This window comes from Carcharhinus amblyrhynchos, chromosome 4, assembly GCF_965287045.1.
Source record: "Carcharhinus amblyrhynchos chromosome 4, sCarAmb.v2.hapA, whole genome shotgun sequence".
Lineage (NCBI taxonomy): Eukaryota > Metazoa > Chordata > Chondrichthyes > Carcharhiniformes > Carcharhinidae > Carcharhinus > Carcharhinus amblyrhynchos.
The window spans coordinates 21,478,284-21,501,163 of record NC_137327.1 but is presented as its reverse complement, the minus strand read 5'-3'; the positions used below and the strand labels follow the sequence as shown (position 1 = coordinate 21,501,163).

The 22,880-nt window shown below is 41.7% G+C and overlaps 1 protein-coding gene across 5 annotated transcripts in view; it reads right to left on the bottom strand.

Moving 5' to 3' along the window:
* LOC145341822 (uncharacterized) overlaps positions 1 to 22,880 on the bottom strand; it is a 707,529-nt gene that overhangs the window by 343,486 nt on the left and 341,163 nt on the right. For 4 of the 5 annotated variants that reach the window (XM_080186786.1, XM_080186791.1, XM_080186787.1 and 1 more), the window contains exons 12-13: positions 9,241 to 9,324; positions 8,248 to 8,460 (exon numbers count right to left, since the gene is read on the bottom strand). In XM_080186786.1, the coding sequence (XP_080042912.1) occupies positions 8,248 to 8,460; positions 9,241 to 9,324 (297 nt within the window). The remainder of the gene's footprint in view (positions 1 to 8,247; positions 8,461 to 9,240; positions 9,325 to 22,880) is intronic. The other variant, XM_080186788.1, reaches the window with a different exon arrangement.

Below are 22,880 nucleotides of genomic sequence, written 5' to 3'. Positions count from 1 at the left end.
AGGCCGGTTAGCTTAACATCTGTCAGAGGGAAAATATTAGAAGCTATTACTAAACATGTTGTAATGGGGCACTTAGATAAATTCAAGGTAATCAGGCAGGGTCAACATGGTTTGTTAAAGGGAAATCATGTTGAGCCATTTTAGGGTGTTCTTTGAAGTCACATGTACTGTGGATAAAAAGGAACCAGTGGATGTGATGCATTTGATGAAGTGCCACATCAAAGGTTATTATGGCAAATAAATGCTCATGTAGGAGGTAACATATTGGTATGGATAGAAGATTGGCTAGCTAACAGGAAAAAAGTGTATGCATAAATGGGTGATTATCTGGTTGGCAAGACATGATGAGTGATGTGCACTGGGATTGGTGCTGGGGCCTTAGCTCTTTACAATTTAGATAAATGCTTCAGATGAAGGTACACAAGGTGCGGCTGCTACATTTGCTGATGACACAAAGAAAATAAGTTATGAAGAGGGCATAAGGATACCACAAGAGGATATAGATTAGGTGAGTGGGCAAAGATCAGGCAAATGAAGCAAAGTGAGGGAAAATCTGAAATGGTCCATTTTGGCAAGAAGAATAAAGAAGAAGCATAATATCTAAATGGTTAGAGATTGCTGAGCTCTGGAAATGCAGAGAGATCTGAGTGTCCTGGTGCATGAATCACAAATGGTTAGAGTACAGGTGCAGCACGTTATTAGGAAAATAAATAAAACATTTTCATTTACAGTGTGGAAAATTAAATGCAAGAGAGATAATGCTTCAGTTATACAGGGCATTAGTGACAGGGCACACCTGGAGTACCATGTACAGTATTGGTCCCCTTCATTAAAGGTTCAAAGTAAATGCAGTTCAGAGAAGGTTTACTAGTTTCATATACGTGAAATGAGGAAAGTTCCTAAGTAGAGAAAAGAAAGACATTGTGGGACCACACACTTCGAATATTAGAAGGCTGGGGGAACATTAACAACATGGATAAAGTGAAGGAAAGCCAAATAAAATAAGCTCTCTGAATGGTTTCAAAATAGGTTTATTTCAGATCAGAGAAGGGTGAGATTCCAAGCAAGTATCTGCCATATTTGAAAGTAGAGGGATGCTTTGCTGTATGGCTGGGGTTGTTTGAAAAAAAACCCATCAAGTCAATGGTCTCCAGGGTAAAAAGAGGAGCACAATAAAATAATATACTGAGCAATCTTGAGAGAAACAGGGTGTCAGTTAGGATCCTTGGTCTCTTTCAATGAAGAAAATGAATCGTGGTGTTCCTATGTGGAGCATTTTCAGTACTTCGTAAAAACGAGTAAAATTGCAAATGAGTTGCTTGTACCAGCTTTTCTCAGTACAAAGGAAGTAAAACTTTCAATTTGCTCCAGTACTTGGTTCATCTGGCAAAGCCAGGAACCAAAACTTACGATGTCTTGACAAAGATCCTTGAAAAGCATTATGCTCCAAAGCTACTGATCATTGCAGAATGGGTTAGGTTATGCTGAATGAATCAAATGGAAGGTGAAAGCATTATTCGGTTTGGGGCAACCTTCAAAAGGCTGTCACAACATTGTGAGTTTGGTGAGTCATTAGAAGATACTCTTCAAGAAAATCAAGTTTGTGGTCTCCAAAATAAGGCTGTTCAAAGAACATTGCTTACTGAACTTGCTTTGACTTTAATGACAGCAGTAGAAATCACAGGGTCGATGGAACTGGCTGCTAAAGAGGTTTCACAATTTAGTGCAGGAATGAAGGTCCACAAGTTGGGAACTGCCGTGAGAAGTCAAAACAGCAACAAGCATATTCCAGATGTGCCAACATGGGCCATTCAATGGGTGAATGCCAGAGCCAGGATAATCAATGCAAGAATTTTGACAAAATGTGCCACATTTCAAGAGCTTGTTGGGCTGGTCCAGTTTCCTCTGGGAATCTGGGTGCCTTCAAGAAGAATAAGTTGGATTCTAAATTACAACATGGAAAAAAATATGATTGGGAGGAGAGAATGTCCAGAGATATGATAAAGAGTTCCAACTAATCAGCTTTTCCATACAGGATGAATCACATAGATTTTGGGTGATCACAAAGCTAAGTGGTTAAACTACTAGGATGGAGCTGGATACTAGTGAAGCTGTATCTTTTAATTCTGAGGCTACATACCAACAAAAGCTGAAGCATCTTCCTTTAAAGCCAGCTGATGTGATTTTGGAAGATACACACAAAAGAGATTGTGTCATTAAAGGTTACATTATAGTCAACGTAGAGTTGAGTGAACAAACAACGGAGTTGCCTCACCATGTGGTCCATGGAAATTTTTCAGCTCCAGAAGGGAGATCATAGTTGGAGAAGATAAAGCTAACTGGAGTGCTGTCAACAGATTGGTTGATGTTAACATCTTCTGGATAAAAACAATGGTATATTCGAGGAGACACTTGGCTCAATGAAGGGAGGTCAAATGAAACTCAAGATAAAGTCTAATAGTTAACCAAAAGGTTGCAAAGCCAGGGCAATTCATCCCAAGGTTGAAGAATAATTAGAACAACTTGTTAACACTGGTGTGTTAGTCCTGGTTACAATGAATCACCAGGATTCCCGCATTGTATATGCCATGAAATCAGATGGTGCAGGTAATATTTGTAATATTTTAAAATAACCATAAATCCAGTGTTGCGTGCTGATCAATATCCACTTCTTTTAATTGAAGATTCGTTTGCTGGGTTATTGATGGTTAGAAGTTCAGCAAGATTGATCTTTCACAAGTATATTTACAGATGAATATAGCTGCTGAATCTCAACCATTGCTTACTATTGTTACTAATAAAGGGCTTTTTCATTGCAAAAGATTGCCTCTTGAAATAACATCCACACCCCAGGCCTATTTCAAAGATCAATTTAACAGATTTAAAGTGGTCTCTATGGTGTGCAATGTTCCCTGGATGATATTCTAATTACAGAGTCCAGTGAACAAGAGCAGTCAAATAATTTAGAAGCAACATTGGAATGTCTTCAAGTACATGATCTGCGTATCAAGAAAAAAAGTGTAACTTTTTTCCCCACATCTCTCAGTGTTTGGGTCATTTTGTTGACAGTGAAAGCCTACAATAAAGCATCTAAAACGAAGAATGTTATTTCAGAAGCACCACGTCCCAGAAGTGTGACACGATTGGGCTCCTTTTTAGGATTAATAAATTATTATGGCAAATTTGTTCCTAACTTAGTTACATTATTGAAGCTGATGCATAATTTACTATATGTGAAACAGTTACGGGACTGGGCAACGGAATGTGAGAAAGCATACAAGGATGTTGAAGATGCTTTGCAGGAGTCTTAAGTATAGGTTAATTTTAATTCAAAGCTACCATTACTGCTTGCTTGTGATGCTTCGTCTTATGGAGTAGGGGTAAAATTTCACATATTATGCCTTCAGTAGAAGAAGGACCAATAGTTTTCCTTCAGGTGCTCTGACTTGTGCTGCATCTAACTATGGTCAACTAGAATAAGAAACATAAGAACATAAGAACATAAGAAATAGGAGCAGGAGTAGGCCATCTAGCCCTTCGAGCCTGCCCCGCCATTCAATAAGATCATGGCTGATCTGTCGCTGCTCAGTTCCACTTTCCCGCTTTCTCCCCATAACCCTTAATCCCCTCTCTTATCAAAAATCCATCAACCCGCGTCTTAAAAATATTTAGCGAGGCAGCCTCCACCACTTCAACGGGCAGAGAATTCCAGAGATTCACCACCCTTTGAGTGAAGAAGTTCCTCCTCAACTCCGTTCTAAACCGCCCCCCTTTTATCTTGAGGCTGTGCCCCCTAGTCCTACTGTCTTTTTTGAGCGGGAAGAGTCTCTCCACCTCTATCATATCCATCCCATTCATCATCTTATAAGTCTCAATGAGATCTCCCCTCATTCTTCTAAACTCTAACGAGTACAAGCCCAGTTTATTCAGCCTCTCCTCATAGCTCAACCCCCTCAACTCCGGTATCAGCCTAGTAAACCTCCTCTGCACTCCCTCCAAGGCCAAAATATCTTTGCGCAGGTGAAAACATTGAGTATAATTGAGTTTCATCATTATTTAAATGGTTATCATTTCATATTATTGATTTATCATCAACCCTTAAGTACTATTTTTGGGCTGTATAATGGCATATCATCACCAGCTGCTAGCCGTTTGCAAAGACGGTCACTGATCTTACCTGCACATTCTTATATGAAGTATCATCAATTAGAGTAGTATGCTAATGCTGATGCATCATTATGCTTCCCTTTACCTCTTGAGCAGATGCCACCAACTAGTTTTGCTGGCATTCTTTGTTTTTCGTAGTGGATCATTTGCCAATGGCAGTTTCTCGTGTTCAGAGACATACTGAAGGTGATCTCATGATGGGGAGGGTGATGAATCTGGTCTTGAGGACTGTAATGGCTGGAGCATTGAGGTAAGCATCTTGAAGTAAGTAAGCTGGTTTGAAGCTCTGTGTGTCAGGTGGGCTTGGGCTGGACGTCTGGTTTGGGTGCCTGTTGTGGGGAGATCTCCTGAAGCACTAACTTCTTTAGGCTCGAGTATTGTGAATATTACGATGGAAGAATTAATTGAACCTGAATTGCCTGATGACTGTGCCTTTGCTACTTTTCCACATGAAATTTGTCCTTGACCCTAGAAGTATTATTTGTAACTTCAGTAGTTACTTCTTTTGGAACTAATTCTACATCATTCTCAAGACATCGTATATAACCAAGGAAGATTGGACTTCCTCCTGATCAACTTGCTTATTGACTGTGTATAATTATTAATGATACATAGTGATGAGTCTAGAGTCTTATTGATTCTATGTAAAAAATCATAGAAATTTGTTGTCATGACCACAGAAGTAAAGAGGAGTGACTTTACATATTTAAGTGATTGCAAGTTGCTTTAAGAGCTGATCAGATGATTTGATGGTGATATCATTACAGTGTTGCAGAGGCTGCTTTATTTCAGTTTGTACTCTGTACAGGCAAGAAGTCCTCGAATAAATCTGTTGTTGTTAGGTGGAATCTATTAGCGGGTTTTTCCAGCTGAGCTAGTCCTGAAACCTGAAAATCCCGTCTGAGGTCAACGGACCTTTCCATGGTCTTCCCCTCGCCAGCAATGATTCCCATGGCAGGTAGAACAGGAAAATTCGCTCTTATGTGTGTAAGCTACATTTTTCCTTTTGTTAACATAGAACATAGAACATAGAACATTACAGCGCAGAACAGGCCCTTCGGCCCACGATGTTGCGCCGACCAGTTACAAAAACAATGACCCACTAGCCTATACCAATCCCTTTTCGTCCATAAACCTATCCAGAGATCTCTTAAACGCCCCCAAACTAGACGCATTTACAACTGCAGCAGGCAGGGCATTCCAATCCCTCACCACCCGCTGGGTAAAGAACCTACCCCTGACATCCGTCCTGTAGCTACCCCCCCTTAAGACCCACAACCCCTAACAATAGTTCAAACATTACAGATAATCCATGGCAGCCATCACTGTTGGTTGTCTGAAGGGACACACCTACAAATTGTGCCAGAGAGAGAATCAGGATATCACAGGATATTATGGGGAGAAAGTGGGAAAGTGGAACTGATCCACTTCAGATCAGCCATGATCTTATTGAATGGCGGGGCAAGCTCGAAGGGCTAGATGGCCTACTCCTGCCCCTATTTCTTATGTTCTTATTCTTATGTTCACAGGGAACTGGAGGCCTGGTACCCAGAGCAGGGCAGACCCTTGCTTTATTGATGTAGACCTTGATCTAATGCAAGAGGCCATGAGGGAATAGAAGGAGGGTGTTTATTCAGAGGATGGCAGTGGGCGGCTACCTTATCATGCTGCAGGCCCCCTTCTGTTCTGCATCACATTCCTTAGTCTCCAATTCCACTTTTTCTCTTGCCTCTTCCAATGAAATGTCCTCTATCAGGGCATCAGTGTCCTCAAGACCCACAACTCTCTGGAGGGCAGTACTGTGGAGAGCTTAGCAGACTACCATAATGACCAAGACCTTTGAGAGGTGGGGGGGTGGTATTGGAGGGCACTGGCCCAGGCACTGAAATTGCATCTTCAGAAGCCAGATGGCCTGCTCAATGGTTGTCCTCCAGAGCAGGAGCTATTGCTTCTGTGTTTATCTCTGAGACTCCCATAGGGAGGTCATTAGTCATCTCTTCAAAGGATCTCTCTTGACTCCTAGGATCCACCCATGCACTCAGAGTTGGAAATGAAAGTCTGAAACAGCCTGGACTGGCAGAGAATGGAACTGTAGCACTTGCCAGGAAAATGAGTGTGCACATGGAGCAAGCACTTGTGCTTGAAGATCAATTAAATATTGAACAAGCCCTTTCCATTGATGTGTCACTGTTTAGATGGTCACATGGGTATACTTGATAATACCCTTCATCTGGGGATGTCATATAATCGAGGTGAATCTGAGTACCCTCTGTCCATGCGAGGCCTTGTCTGTCCTTAAAGGAATGTTTGTTCAGCTCTACAAGGCAGAGCTGAAGAATTTGATGGAATACTCTGCACTTGTCAAGATAGATGCAGCTCCCTCAAGAAGCTTGATGCCATCCAGGACAAAGCAGCTCGCTTGTCTAGCGCCTCATCCATGACATTAAATATTTACTCCCTCCAGCACTGGTGCATTGTGGAAACACCATGCACCATCTACAAGTTGCACCGCAACAACTAGTCAAGGTTTCTTTGATAACACCGTCCAAACGTGCCTGCTCTGAAACATAAAAGGACAAAGGCAGCAGTTGCCTGGGAACACAATGACCTCCAACTTCCCCACCAAGTCACACACCATCCTGATTTGGAAGAAAATTGTTGGTCCTTCACTGTCACTGAGTTAAAACTCTGGAACACTCCCCCCTCAGAGCTGAGTACATACATGGTTCAAGAAGACAGCTTACCATAGTCATCTCAAAGGATATTAGAGATGGCTATTAAATGCTGGCCTTGCCATTGACATTCATATTTCCAAGGATGAATTCAAAAAACCTTCAAAGAATGTGCCACACATTATTGTCACCCTCCCAAGCACTGGTCCAGAGACATTCATTCAAGGGACTAAGAGTGCAAATCAGAGAACAGTTTATTCAGTGACACACAGTATAGCTGAGCAGAAGAAGCTGGAGTGAAGCACGAAGTAGAAGATTTTGCTGATGGTCAATACTATTTAATTTTTTATTTATTCTTGGTCAGCATTTATTGCCCATTCTTAATTGCCCTTGAGAACGAAGTGGGAAACTGCATTTGTGAACCATTGTAGTGCATGTGGTGTAGGTACATCCAAATTGCTGTTAGAGAGAAATTTTGACCCAACGACAGTGAAGAAATGGCAATATAGTTCCCAGTCATGATAATGAGTCACTTGGAGGAGAACTTCCAGATGGTGGTATTCCAATGTGTCTGCTGCCCTTGGCCTTCTAGATGGTAGCAGTCATTGGTTTGGAAGCTGCTGTCTAAGGAGGCTTGGTGAGTTCCTGCAGTCATCTTCTGGATGGTACACCTTGCTGTCACTGTCCATTTGAGTTGGAGGGAGTGAACATCCATGGATGGGGTGCCAATCCAGTGTGCTGTTTTGTCCTGGGTGGTCCCATGCTTCTTGATTATAGTTGAAGCTGCACTTATCCAGGCAAATGGAGCATGTTCCATCACACTCCTGGCTTGTAGATGGTGGACAGATTTTGGGGAATCAGGAGGTGATTTACTTGCTACAGTATTTCAAGCATCTGACCTGCTCTTGCAGTCAGTATTTAACTGGCTAGTCCAGTTCAGTTTCTGGTCAATGGTGACCCCCAGGGTGTTGATTGTGGGGGAATTCAACAATGGTAATGCCATTGAATGTCAAAGGGCGATTGTTAGATTCTCTTCTGTTGTAGCTGGTCATTGCCTGACACTCATGTGGTGCAAATTTTACGAAGGCATGCCAAAGGAAAACCATGCTGTGTTTTTTTGCAACAGATTTTAAGTTAGTAACCAGATCTACGGAGTCAAGAAAAACAAATTTAGTCACTGGACAATATCAAATTAAGTTTTGCCAATTTTTAACACCTTGAAATTGTGTGTTGCTGCACTCAAATCAAATTTTACAGAAGCATAATTTTGGGAGAAAAGAGTTAATCAGAATGAACAGTGCTTTTTACGTGGATATGTTTGAATTACATTGTAAATTATATGCTCACTAATACTGTTGCTTCATCGAATTGCTTGTCCTTATCAAGACTAATATGCTACATCACTCACCCATAGGCTGGCATCTTGTACTTGTGCGCGAAGTTTGCACACGGTCCCATCTTTTTCACTGAGTTCAGCATGGGTTTTGGCCAGTTTCTTCTCAAGCTCCTCTCTTGTAGACATCAATTCTTTGTATTTTTGTGCTGCCTCAGCAGCAAGAACAGAATTGGCATTTCGGGAAGACTGCTCAAGGTCCTGAATAGTGGCGGCCAGCTTTACAATCTATGGTATGAACAAAAATCATTAATGAATAAATGCTGAAATTTAAAATAGTTCTGTTATTCTCTTATTTTATAATCTGTAAGGTCATTATTGGGTGGCATGGCAGCACAATAGTTAGCACTGCTGCTTCACATATCAGGAACTCAGGTTCGATTCTCAGCTTGATTCACTGTTTGTATGGAGTTTGCACGTTCTCCTGTGTCTGCGTAGGTTTCCTCCAGGTGCTCTGGTTTCCTCCCACATTCTGAAAGATGTGCTGATTAGGTGCATTGACTCAAACCGGACTATGGCAACTTCATTGCAGTGTTAAGCCTTATCTGTAACTAATAAATAAACTTTAACTTTTTTTTGCCCGAATTATTTTCTGTTTGCTAGGAAATTGATGTGGATGTTACCGAGATTCCATGTTATGGTGCCTGGTAGGCAGTGCCAGGGTGCCCAGTGAGCACTGCCAGGTGGGCACTGCCGAGCTAGCATTGCCCCATGGGTACTGCACAACTCTGTTCGACCACCTGGGGGCTTCAATGGCCTCCGATCCCTAGCAAATCCATCATGTCTGGCCTCCCTCTGGTGGGGACCATCTTTGATTCTTGCCAGTGAGAACCTCGACTGCGAGCAGGTAAGGGCAAGTGAGCCCGGACGATAGTCTCTGGGACTTGCTAATGGTATTTAAATGAAATCATTAATATGTAAATTGGCTTTGCGCCCTTTCTGTTTTTCTTGTTTTTAAAATATAAAAGCAAAGAATGAACATGCTCTTTCTTTTTTCCAGACATTTACCTCAGTACTCTGTTCCAATTTACAAGTCCTCAATATCTCGTTCTCACTTTCAACCTGAGCTAGAAATCCCTTGATATCTGTCAGCTGGAATTAAACAGACATAATTAAAATCTATCAAACAAGCGCATACTCACTGCACCCTACTCAAAGAAACAAACAGATTCTTTTTGTTTTCATCTCCAATCTCCTATTAAGTTATTAAAACATTGGTATGTTTCTTAACTATTTCATATATTAAAGTTTCAATGTTTCAAGCAAATAGCCAGAGGTGTCACAATAAATAAACTTTGATATCTATGAAGGGTTTAACTTCTGATGTCAACGACGTGACTGCTGAAAATGTTGATCAAGCTACTTTTATAATGGTAACAGATGAGTAATAATGCTAAGGTTTTAGGGAGGACGAGTTCTAATCCACAATTACCAGTTAACGCTGATCCTTGGATTGAGAGGTAGCCTTAACAGAAATATTCCTTTGCCAAGTCTATACTCAAGGAGACTCTGGATTAAGCAGTTGATTATGACTAAGCCTAAAATGAGCATTGAACTGGAATGCTTAAAATAGCAAGATAGTTAGCCCAAAATGTATTGTGTTAAGTTCTTATGCCATGATGAAGGTAGATACCATTGTATCTCTGAAAATGTTTTTCACTCCTAGATGTTACCTGAAATCTAGATATATGATGGGGTTTCTATGTATAAAATGAGATAACTATCATAACTGGTAAAGATGTAAGCAATTACTTCTGAAGCTCCTCACCTCCATCTGGTGAAATTATTAATCAGTAGAATGCAGCATGCATCCATGTTGTGGTTGAAGGATGGTGGCAATGAAATACATAGGACGGAATTTTACGAGCAAAATTCTAAGTGTCCAGCTACCGTGAAAATGGGAGAGATGCAGATCAGATCGGTGGGCAGTGCCAAGGCGCCAGGCTGGCACTGCCAAAAGGGCACACTACCTTGCCCTCAACCTCCCCCAAGGGCCTCAATGGCCTCTGGTTCTACCAACAAGGGCAACACGACTCTTCTATTCATGGGGAGTAGGTGTTTTCCTTGCTGGACAGAATCTCTCCCTTCCAGGTCGCAAAGGCAAATGAGTCTGGACGATTCAGTGCCAGGCTCACAAAACAGATGGAAATTAACATTTAAATAAGCTTAAATAATTCTCTCAATGGGCGGGGAAAACCTGTAAAATTGCGGCCATCTTTTATGCTTCTCACTATGCTATTGGTATGTCCATCTAATGATGACTCAATTATTCACTTCTCAGTTGTTGCATGGCCAAATAGTGATTATCCTCACTGACAGGATTAAGACGAGAAGGGAGAACTGGAAAGCCACTAAGTCACAAGAAGTAAAAGCTGAAACTTACATCTTTTACCCCAGAGAGAAATGAAAGAATAGGATCACCTTTATCAAATATGTATTTTTTAGATGACATTTCCATTACCAAATAAGGCACATTTTGAGGATATATTTCTACTTAAGCATGACAATCATACACACAGTGAAATGTCACCTCATGAAAAATTTCCATCAATTTGCTATACAATGCAAACTATTTGCAACCTGCCTGTTCTCACTGCCATGGAGGTAGGCAGAATGCAAATTTGATGCCTGATCATTTATCTGTTTGTAGCATCAGTTCAAAAGAGGTGATCACACTTTTGGATGCCTCGGCAAGAAGTCAAGCAGTATTTGTAGAGTGCACACAGGAGGTTCCTGCTGACTGCCATTGCTACAATTTTGAAAAAATAAACTGGTATAAGGGCAGAGAGAGCACTCTTACGTTTGCGGGCTGGGCACTGGAGGCCTTGGTCACGACTGTGGACCGGACAAAAGAGATTAAGAAAATGGGACCAGGGAGATCAATCCCCGATGTCTGGGACAGGGCAGCAGTGCAGCAAAATTCCTAATGATTACACCTGGTAGTCAAAGTTAATGAATGATATCTGCTCCCATTTTACTGCTTACCACTCGCACAGTTTAATGCAGCACATCTATCATCATCTTTTAGGAGTCAATGGCACTCATGTCTCAAGCCTAACTTCACTTCATGTTCACAAACATATCAATTATCCCAACCTCACACCAGCTCCTGCTGCTTCCACATACCAACAGCTCTTGAGCTGTGGCAGGAACATCACCCTTCTCCCTCTCGCCGGACAAGAGGGCAGAACAGAACCAGAACGGGTCAAGGATGCCAGCATCTCCTGAGTCCTACACATGAGATGGCTGTCTACATCATGGATGGCTATGATACAGCATATGGCATGATCTTATGTTTATAACTTCTTCCCCTCTTCAACTCCGTTTTTGTTCATCCTGTTACCTGGTGTGATGTGTGAGCTGCTGACGGATCATGGGCCTTTTGCTTCCCCCCCCCCACACCATTTCTTTCACCAAAATTTTCCCCTTTCTGATTTCTTGTTCTTAGTCACCCATGCCCAATTATGGCACATCCAAAGGCTGGACAGAAAGTAACAACACAGCATATAATGAACTTGATTTGACATTGGCAGCTACCAATTCAGATGTTAGGACTGCAGGTATTTTAAGTGCAATTACAGAGCTGAATCAGCACCTGGTGAACAGCTGGGTCCCACTGGGCTGCAGCCAAAGGAAGGGTAAAGGATAGTTGGTTTACCAGTTCACCGATAGGCAAGATCACAGACATGTTCTGTTACAGAGGACTCAGATGAAGACCTCGAAGTGTTGATATGCTCGGGAACACTGATGTGGATACATAGCAAAATGCTGGATGTATTGGCTGTCCTACTAGAAACTCTTCCATCACTAGTCAAGGAGCAGAAAGAAGTAATATTCCAACTTGATACAGCAATCATGCACAGAATGCCCTCTCTGTAGCCTCCACTACATTGTCTTGTCACCCTGCAACTCAGAAATATTGCAGACGCAGCCCTCTGAAAGATGTGCTGGTTAGTTGCATTGGCCACGCTAAATTCTCCCTCAGTGTACCCAAACAGGGCCCAGAGTGTGGTGAGTGGGGTATTTTCACAGCAACTTCATTGCAATGTTAATGTAAGTCTAATTGTGACACTAATAAATAAACTTCAAACATAGCCTGTAGCAGTAATGTAGGATTGGTGGAAACTGTCATCTAGTCCTCTGCCACCCTGTGAGGCTGTTGCAACACTTCCTGTTAAATGCAGGAAGTGACCACAATACCTGTAAAGACTCTGCAGTAGCAGAAGATATTTGTATTTACTGTACTTATTAGTTGGGTGCCTGGCCCTATAAATAATACTCGTGCTGGGCCCCTGTTGCAGCAGAAATTGTGCCCAATGTTGAGTGACAAACAAATACATTGAATGAACCTGCAAGATCCAGATTCATGAACAGTGTGCCAAACAAGCGAATAGACTCAGCAATGTTATGACAGCACCCATTCAAAGCCTTTCAACGTACTAGTAGACATCCATCTGAGTGCACTTCCCATCATGGAGTGTTGCAACGGTGTAGAGGAAGGAGATGGAAGTGCAGCACACAGCACCCGAAGAGCCTGTGGCATCTGGAGCACTATCTCCAACAGGGCAATGGATTCAAATTCTGTGCACTTATTTTCTGTCTTTAACAAAGGCAAATCTGTTATTTACACTAATTAAAGTATGCTGTTTTGGGAAGTGATTTCAAAATAATGGAAACTGTGGCGGGGGCGATGAGGGATAACTTTAACGTAACCTGGTGGGCAGGAAAGGTTTTACACACCTATCAATGTTACTTCCTTTTGGCTTCAATGGAGAGTAAAATTGGGCAGATGCAAAACATGCACTCGGTCTTGTAATTTTTCCAATGGATAGATTATATTAAAATTGTCCTCTATACCTTTAAGCTGTCTTGATTAACATGCTGCCTTTGCTCTAAACATTAATGTTATTCTGACTTCCTCCATTCAACATCTGTCTTGCACTTTACATGTAGATTAATCAGCCAGTTGCTTACGCAGCAAAACTTAGTTGCAAAACAGATTTCATTACGAAACCTTCAGGGGATACTAGTTAATAACCTGCATATTTAATGGTGAGCCCCCCCCAGCTCCAAATGTGAATTGGAGAGCTGAATTTTATGAACAGCTGAAGTCTTGCTGCTGGTACAAAAGCAAGACCTGATGTCTGCATTGGGTTAGCAGAATCCTGGGGTGGCATTTTACTAGTGCCAGCGAATTAAGAAGCTGCTGTCACGACCACCAGTTCCTAAAGCTGCCGGCCCAATCATAGGGCCAGCAGCTCAGCTGCGCTACTTTAGAAGTGGTCATTGCTGAGGCTGAAGAACAAAGGAACAATTTTTTTTGTATAATGCTGGGGCCAGGCAGAGAGGATCTTATAAGTAGGTGGGGAGTGCGACCTTCCTTAGCCCACTATAGCCATGGAGTTTCCGTTAATGCCAGGAGGCCCCTTTGTGGGCCAGGGGGCAGACATAAAGGGGACCAGGAGGCTGAGAGGGTTTATTTGGTGGTCGCTCCATGCAGTTATGACGTCTCCCAACACCCGATAAAATGCCAACAGGGGTAGGAAGGCCCCTAATTGAGTAGCTAACTGATGAAATTGGCTGCATGCTGGAACAGTGTGCCACTGAGGTGTCCACTGCTGGTAATAAGTTGCTGCAGTGAGAAGATGTCACTCTCTCTCCCTATGCCATTTCATCGGCCTTCCCACCTCCCAGTCCATCTCCACTGGGCTGATGAAATCTAGCCTGAAGTCTCTGGACAGCATAAACAAATGCTGTACTATGGTGGCACAGCATAATTACATCTTGAAGAATTTCAAAACAAAAGAAATAAAAATTTAAATATTTTTCTAAGCTGGCAATAGCTTGTAGCCAATAAGGGATTACTTAGGAGACAAATTTTGCAGCAAAATCATATACTGTACCAAATGTTGCTGAAACTCAATGGAACTATATAACTAATTTCAAATACTAGGTTAGCAGAATAGTGGGGGAGTAATTATCAAAATATTGGTAACACTGAGCTCTTTATGTAACATTTAACAAGTAGGCAATATTTTCTTTCTGTGCCTGCAGATTGGCAAGTTTAATATGCCATGCAGTAATGCCACAGGCTATGGCATCACCTCATTTCAGTTAAAGGGCTTCACACAGCCATGAATTAAACCGAATTAGAGTAAGAAGTGGAGGATGGCCCTTGGTAAGCAACTATTATTAACAGCTGTCAAAACCCAGCTATGGTGTTCTTGGACCAGACGGGATTGGATAGCGTGCCTGGAGCTATCCTGAATTTGAACTTTATTAAATCATCTCCTGTCACCCCTAAGAATCATTGTACATTTAACAGCAAATAATATGTTTAGTTCTTACTTGCCTAACTTCTCAAAATATTTGATATTAACTGGTTGCAATAAAATAACCAGATGGTAGTGTTGCTTTGCAGATGATCTAAAACAGAAACAAAGTACTGTCTATAGGGAAAACATCATCAATTTAAAAAAAAATCAGATTGAATAAATGCTATCATTTAGCCCATTTAAACTATGATCAGTCTATATTCCATGAGGGATAATTTAAATTTTGTGTCAATTACTACTCTCAGGAAACTAATATTATTGTATTAATACATAGCGCAAACTGTTACCATTGTAAAAGAGTGCTTTTTGATTACAAATAATCAAATATTCAAGATTTAATTTTATACCGTTTATGAGCCTCAGAACTGTATGTTATATTGGCTTGTTACCTCATATATGGGAAATATGGAATTTATTTCACATATATGTAAGATGACAACTTGAATATAAGGATTTTCAGACAAATCAATTCATTTACCTGAAACATTTTGTTTCAAGCTCTGTACCAGCAAAAGTACAAAAAAGTACAAAATTATAATACACTAAAAGCATCTAAAACTGGGAGGATGATGGGCTAGTGATAATGTAATTGGACTAAAAATCCAGAGAGCCAAGATAATGCCCTGGGGACATAAGTTTAAATCACACCAGAGCAGTGGTGGAATTTAAATTCAATGAATTAATAAATCTGGAAATAAAGGCTGGTCTCAGTTTTGGTGACCACAAAACTATTGGATTGGCTTAAAAACCAATCAGGTTCACTAAGCCACTTTAGAGAAAGAAATCTGCCATCCATTTCTGGCCTGACTTGTGTGTGACTCTAAACACACAATGATGAAACTTAATGGCCAAACATTCACTCAATTGTATCAAACTGTGACAGAAATGTTGAAAAGGAATAAAACCAGAAGGAACATCAGGTATTGACTTAGGCATGGAAATGGCAATGCCACAATTTTCTCATTTGATGCTTCTAAATGCTCCTTCCTAACTTCTGGGAACTTATGCCAAAATTGGTAAGCTTTCCCATGGGCTAATCAAGCGACAGTTTAACATACGTCCCAACAACCAGACAGCCTTAGTAACTGAATCGTGCCTTACCCATTCAACACAATTTGGGAAATGCCTTGTCCCTCTGGCAGTTCTGACCCATTAGAATTGGAAGTGCAGAGGTATACATTTGGGAAGGAGTTGCGCAAGAGGACTCACCATTGACTGCAAAACCTAAGAAGTTTCATGCATCAGCCCAAACATGAACAAAGAATGCTGCTGCTGAATACCACCTGCTTCCTTACTTCATGTGACGAATCAGCACGCCTCCAGGTTTAAAGCTGCTTAGATGAGGCACTGAGGGTGGTAAGAGAACAGAACAGAACATATTCTGGGTGGGGGACTTGAATGTCCATCATCAGATTGTCTCAGTAGCAACACAGTGACTGGGCTAACCGAGTCCTGAAGGACTTTTAAATAAATATTCGTTTGAGATGTGGGCATCACTGGCCAGTCCAACACTTATTGTTCATCCCTGATTGTCCTCGAGAAGGTGCTGGATATCTATATTTTGAACGACTGCAGTCCATATATTACAGGAACATTCAGAGCTGTTAGGAAGGGATTTCCAGGAATATGACCCAGCAGCAGTGAAGAAAGGGCAATATAATTCCAAGTAAAGATGGTGTCTGGCGTGGAGGGTGGCTTGCAGATTGTGGTGTTCCCAAGCATTGCCACAGCACATCTTGTAAATGGTATACACAGATGCCACTGTGCATAGCTGGTGGAGGGAGGTTTAATGTGGTGCATGGGATGCCAGTCAAGCAGGGTAATTTGTCCTGGATGGTGTTGAGCTTCTTCAGTGCTTTTGAAGCTGCACTTATGCAGAAAGTTGAGAAAATGCTATCACATTTGTGTTTTGTAGATGGTAAACAGAATTTGGGCAGTCAGAAGGTGAGTTACTCTTTGCAATGTTTCCTGCCTCTGTTACCGTCTCAATATTTGTACGATTGGTTCAGTTCAGTTTCTGGTCAACGGTAATTCCCAGAACTTTGCTAGTGGGGGATTCAGCATTAGTAATGTCATTTTATGTCAAGGTGAGATGGTTACATTGCTCTTGTTGGAGACATCATTGCCTGGCATTTGTATGTAGCATGAATGTTACTTGCCACTCATCAACCTGAATATTATACAGGTCTTGCTGACTGCTTCAGTATCTGAGGAGTTGTGAATGATGTTGAACGTTGTGCAATCGTTTGCAAATATTTCCACTTTTGACATTATGGTGGAGAGATGATTATTGATGAAACAGTTGAAGATGGTTGGATCTTGGACACTGCAATGAGGAACTACTGCATCAATGTCCTGGAACTGAGATGATTGACTCTAAGAACAACAGCTATCTTCCCTGGTGCGAGATAGGACTCCAACCGTGAAGAGTTTTCTTCCTGATTTCCATTAACTTCAGTTTTACTGGGCTTCTTGATGCCGCACACTTGGTAAAACTTTGCCTTGACATCTTGAGTTCAGCTGTTTTGCCCACATTTAAACCAAGTCAGTAGTGAGGTCAGGAGCAGAATGGTCCTGGTGGTATTCAAACTGAGCATTAGTCAGCTGGTTATTGCTGAGTATCTGCTACTTGACAGCAGTGACAATGATACCTTCTGTCATTTTACTGATGATTGAGAGTAGTCTGTTGGGTCAGTAATTGGCTGGGTTGAATTTGTCCTGCTTTTTGTGGAAAGAAATCCCTGATAATTTTACACATTACTGGATAGATGCCAGTGCTGTGGCTCTACTGGAACAGCTTGGCTAAGGGTGCAGCTAATCCTGGAACACAAGTCTTCAGTACTGTTGCTGGGATGTTAGCACAGCCATAGTCTTTGCAACATTCAATCCTTACAGCTGTTTCTTGATATTGTGTGGAGTGAATTGAATTAATAGTTACAATTATTTTGTGACCACTGTCGGCACCATCTTCACCATGCTGTACGGCTACAAGTCAATCACCACCTCGTTTGTAATAGTAGATATTTGTTGGCTGTGGTGAAGAAGTGCTCTCTGAAGGCAATTGATGAGTAGGACCTTCTTGAGAGAGCCTTCTTCCCACTGCTTACAGCTTCCCCTTTCTGTTGCTTGTGCTCTATTTCCAAGATATGCTGCAGCCCAAGATGGACTGTAACTATAGCCCCAAAACTGAAATCAGGCTTCATTCTGACAGATCTTGTAACTCCTGTGAACCTGTTGTCAGAGTACAGCACCACTCTCTTGTGAATCCAGAAGCCACTGTCAACTTCTCCAATACACAATACAATACTTAATTTGCTAGAGAAAAGGAAAGTCAAAAGCACTTCACCATCAGGTAAATGGTTATCCCTTTAAATAGCACTAATGGGGATGGAAAGGGGTAATATATGTTCAGCTGGAAGGTAACAAGTGAGTGGAAGATACCAGTGGGGTGCCAGTGCTCCAGGAGAATCAGGTGGCACAGATGAGTATAGTGGCTATCATTAAGGAGAAAGTTCTAGGGATATTGAAAGATCTAAACATGGATAAGTCATCTGGACCGGATGGAATATACCCCAGGGTGTATTTCCTCAGCCATGGTTGAGGAAATTGTGGAGGCATTAGTGGTGATCTTTCAGCAATCACTGGAGACAGAGAGGATCCCAGAGGACTGGAAATTAGTCAGTATAACACTGCTGTTTAAGAGGGGAGGGAGGCAGCAGATGGGAAATTATAGGCTGGTTAACCTGACTTCAGACACTGGCAAGATTTTAGAGTCTATTATTAAAGATGAGACCGAGGAGTGTATGATAAAGTGCATGATAAATTAGGACTAAGTCAGCATGGCTTCATCAAGAGGAGGTCATGGCTGACAAATCTATTAGCGTTCTTTTGAGGAGGTAACAAGGAAGTTAGATAAAGCTTAACCAGTGGATGTGATTTATTTAGATTTCCAAAAGGCCTCTGACAAGGTGCCACTTAAGAGACTGTTAAATAAGAGTCCATGGTGTTAATGGTAAGATCCTGGCATGGATAGAGGATTGGCTAACTGATAGAAGGCAGAGAATGGGGATAAAGGGGTCTTTTTCAGGATGGTAGCCGGTAACTAGTAGCGTGCCTCAGGGGTTGCTGCTAGGACCACAACTTTTCACAATATACATTAACGATTTGGAACAAGGAACTGTTACTATGTTTGCAGATGATACAAAGATATGTAGAGGGACAGCTAGTATTGAGAAAGCAGGAGGACTGCATAAAGATTTGGGCACGTTAGGAGAGTGGGCAAAGAAGTGGCAGAGGAAAAGTGTGAGGTTATGCACTTTGGAAGGAGGAATGGGGGCATAGACTATTTTCTAAATGGGAAAATGCTTAGGAAATCAGAAACACAAAGGGACTTGGGATATCTTGTTCAAGATTCTCTTAAAGTTAATGTGCAGGTTCAGTCGGCAATTAAGAAGGCAAATGCAATGTTAGCATTCATGTTGAGAGAATTAGAATACAAGAGCAGGGATGTACTTTTCAGGCTGTATAAGGCTCTGGTCAGAGGCCATTTAGAGTATTGTGAACAGTTTTAGGCCCCGTATCGAATGAAGGATGAACTGGCCTTGGAAAGGGTCCAGAGGAGGTTCACAAGAATGATCCCTGGAATGAAGAGCTTGTCATATGAGGGATGGTTGAAGATTCTGGGTCTGTACTCATTGGAGTTTAGAAGGATGAGGGAGAATCCTATTGAAACTTACAGGATACTGCGAAGCCTGGATAGAGTGGACTTGGAGTGGATGTTTCCATTAGTCAGAAAAACTAGAATCAGAGGGCACAGTCTCAGGCTAAAGGGACGATCCTTTAAAACAGAGATGAGAATTAATTTCTTCAGCCTGAGAATGGTGAATCTGTGGAACTCTTTGCCACAGAGGGCTGGGGAGGCCAGGTCATTGAATGTCTTTAAGACAGATAGTTCTTGATAGGGGTTATGGAGACAAGATAGGAGAATGGGGATGAGAAAAATATCAACCATGATTAAGTGGCGGAGCAGACTTGATGGGCCGAGTGGCCTAATTCTGCTTCTATGTCTTATGGTCTTATGGAGTACATCAACAGAAAGATGTGCAAATCCAGTCCAAGGATGTGCAGGTTAGGTTGATTGGATATGCTAAATTAACCCTTAGTGTCTCGGGGTGCGATAGGTTAGAGGGATTAGCAGGGTAACTAAATGGGGATAGGGCTTGGGTGGGATTGTTGTTGATGCAAACTCGATGGGTCAAATGGCCTCCTTCCGCATAATAGGGTTCCTATGATTTCTTCTATGAACAGGACCTGTGAAGTCCAAAATGACAGATCAGGTATCATCAGATCATGATCCACCTACTTTGCATGCTTCTGGCACACACACAGAGGGCATGGCTGCATTGGCTGAGCTAGAAATCCCCTTGCTTGATGGTGCATATGAATGTACAAACAGGAGCAGAAGTGGGCCATTCAGTCCTTATACTCTGCTCCATCATTCAATAGGATTATGGCTAATCTGACTGCGGCCTCAACTTCACATTTTGCCTACCTCCAATTACCTCTGAGTCTCTGATTAGTTGAGAACCTATGCTTTAAAAATATTCACTGACTCTGCCTCCAGTATTCTCTGGGTGAGTTCCAAAGAACCACAATCCTCTTGAGAGAAAAAAATACTTTGCATCTCTGTCTTAAATGAAAGATCCCTTATTTTTAAATTGCGTCTTCTAGTTCTGGTCTCTCCAACATGGGGAAAGATTCTTTCAGTGTCCAAATGGCACAGTCCTCTCAGAATCTTATGTTTTAGTAAGTTCACCTCTCATTTTTCTAAACTCCAGTGGATACAGGCATAGCTCACATTCTTATAATTATCAGTCAAGTGAAACGTCTTTGAACTGTTTCTAACACATCTATAACCTTTCTTAAACAAGGAGACCAAACCTATGCATAAAAGTGGTCTTACCAATGTCCTGTACCAAAGAAACAAAACCATCGCTGTTTTATGTTCTATTTCCCTTGCAATAAACAACATTCCATTTGCCTTCTGAATCACTTGCTGCACCTGCAAATTAACTTTTCTTGATCCATCTACCAGGATACCCAGATTCCTCTGTATCTCAAAGTTCTGTCACATCTCTCCTTTGAAATAATATGCTCCTTTATAATTTCTCCTGGCAAGATGGACAAATTGACACTTTCCTACATTATAATCCATCTACCAATTTTTTTCCCACTCATTTACTGTATTAGTGCCCCTTTGCAAATTCTTTGGTGGAATGTTCCTATCCTTTACTACAATCCATAACCTCATAGCCCTGCTGATCTCTCTTTTTACCATTACTATTGAGTCAAAGGGTCAGACCTGGTTAAATGGGGAGTGCAAGAGATCCACACAAGAACAGCAAGAGGCATACCTAAAGATGAGATGCCAACATGGTGAAGCTAGAGGACTATGTGCATGCTAAACAAAAGAAACAGCATGTGATAGACAGTACTAAGCAATCCCACAATTAACAGATCAAATCAAAACTCTGGACTCCTGTTATATTCTGTTGTGAACGATGGTGAACAACCAATTCAACTGTCTCACAGAGCCAGGGACCTAGGTTCAATTCCAGCCTTGGAGGACTGTGTGGAGTTTGCTTGTTCTCCCTGTATCTGCAAGGGGTTACTTTGTGTGCTCTGGTTTCCTCCCACACTCCACACGAATATCTCCATTCTCCAAGACAGGAGACCCTAGCCTGTCAAGGTTGAAAGGCAAGGCTGAAGCCGAAAGTGTCAATTGCATGATCTAGTTTAGCCTACTCCAGAGGTCCCCAACATCATAATGCCAGGCTTCAGCCAATTCGATTCAATCTATGTCATATTAAGAAATGGCAGAAGATACTGTATGCAGTGAAGGTATTGGCCCCTAACAACATCCTGGAATTAGTACATTAGACGTTAGTTTCAGAGTTAGCCCTGCCCCTAGCCAATCTGAACCACTGAAATCCACCTGACAATGTGGAAAATTGCCCAGATATGTCTTGTCCACACAAAGCAGCACAAATCCAATCTGGCCAATTATTGCCCCATGAGTCGACTCTCCATCATCAAGAAAATGATGAAAATCATCATTGACAGTGCTATCAAGCAGCACTTGCTCAGTAATAAACTGCTTACTGAGTTTGGATCACCTAGCTCCTGACTTCATTACAACATTGATCCAAATGGAACAAAAGAGTTTATTACAAGAAGTGAGATCGGATAATCCACCTTAAAGTAGCATTTAATTGAATGTGATATCAAGCATCCCTAGCAAAACAGAAGTCAATGGAAATGAGGGAGTAAGTTTTCCAGTGATTATGGTCATACCGAGCACATTGAACAAAAGAACAAAGAACAAAGAAAATTACAGCATAGGAACAGGCCCTTTTGCCCTCCAAGCCTGCACCAATCATGCAGGCTGACTTAACTAAAATCCTCTACCCGTCCGGGGACCATATCCCTCTATTCCCATCCTATTCATGTATTTGTCAAGACACCACTTAAAGTCACTACCATATCCGCTTCCACTACCTCCCCCGGCAATGAGTTCCAGGCACCACTACTCTCTGTATAAAAAATCTGCCTCGTACATCGCCTTTAAACTTTGATCCTTATGCCTTAAACCTATGCCCCCTAGTATTTGACCCTTCCACCCTGGGAAAAAGCTTCTGACTATCCACTCTATCCATGCCTCTCATAACCTTGTAGACTTCTATCAGGTCTCCCCTCAATCTCTGTCGCTTCAGTGAGAACAAACCAAGTTTCTCCAGCCTCTCCTCATAGCTAAGAGCAAATCAAGTTTCTTCAACTTCTTCTCATAGCTAATTGTTGCATCAAATTCTCAGGGTGCTGTCCTAGCATATTCAGCAACTGCCAATTACTGTATTAATTCCCCTTTGCAGATTTCTTGGATGGAATGTTCCCATCCTTTACTACAATCTATAACATCATAGTCTTGCTGATCTCTCTTTTTACCATTCCTATTGAGTCAGAGTCAGACGTGTTTAAATGAGGAGTGCAGGAGATCCACCCAGGGAGAACATGAGACATATCTAGAAATGAGGTGCCAATATGGTGAACCCAGAGGACTATATGCATATATGAATATATATATAATATATCTATATATGACTGTATGTCCATAAGCAGCAACACCCGGGCAACATTAGGCTTAGGCCAGTAACTGGAAGCGACATTAGTGCCACATGTCCAGCAAGAGAAAATCTAACCATCTCTCCTTTACATTCAATAGCATTATCCCATCACTGAATTTTCCACACCAACATC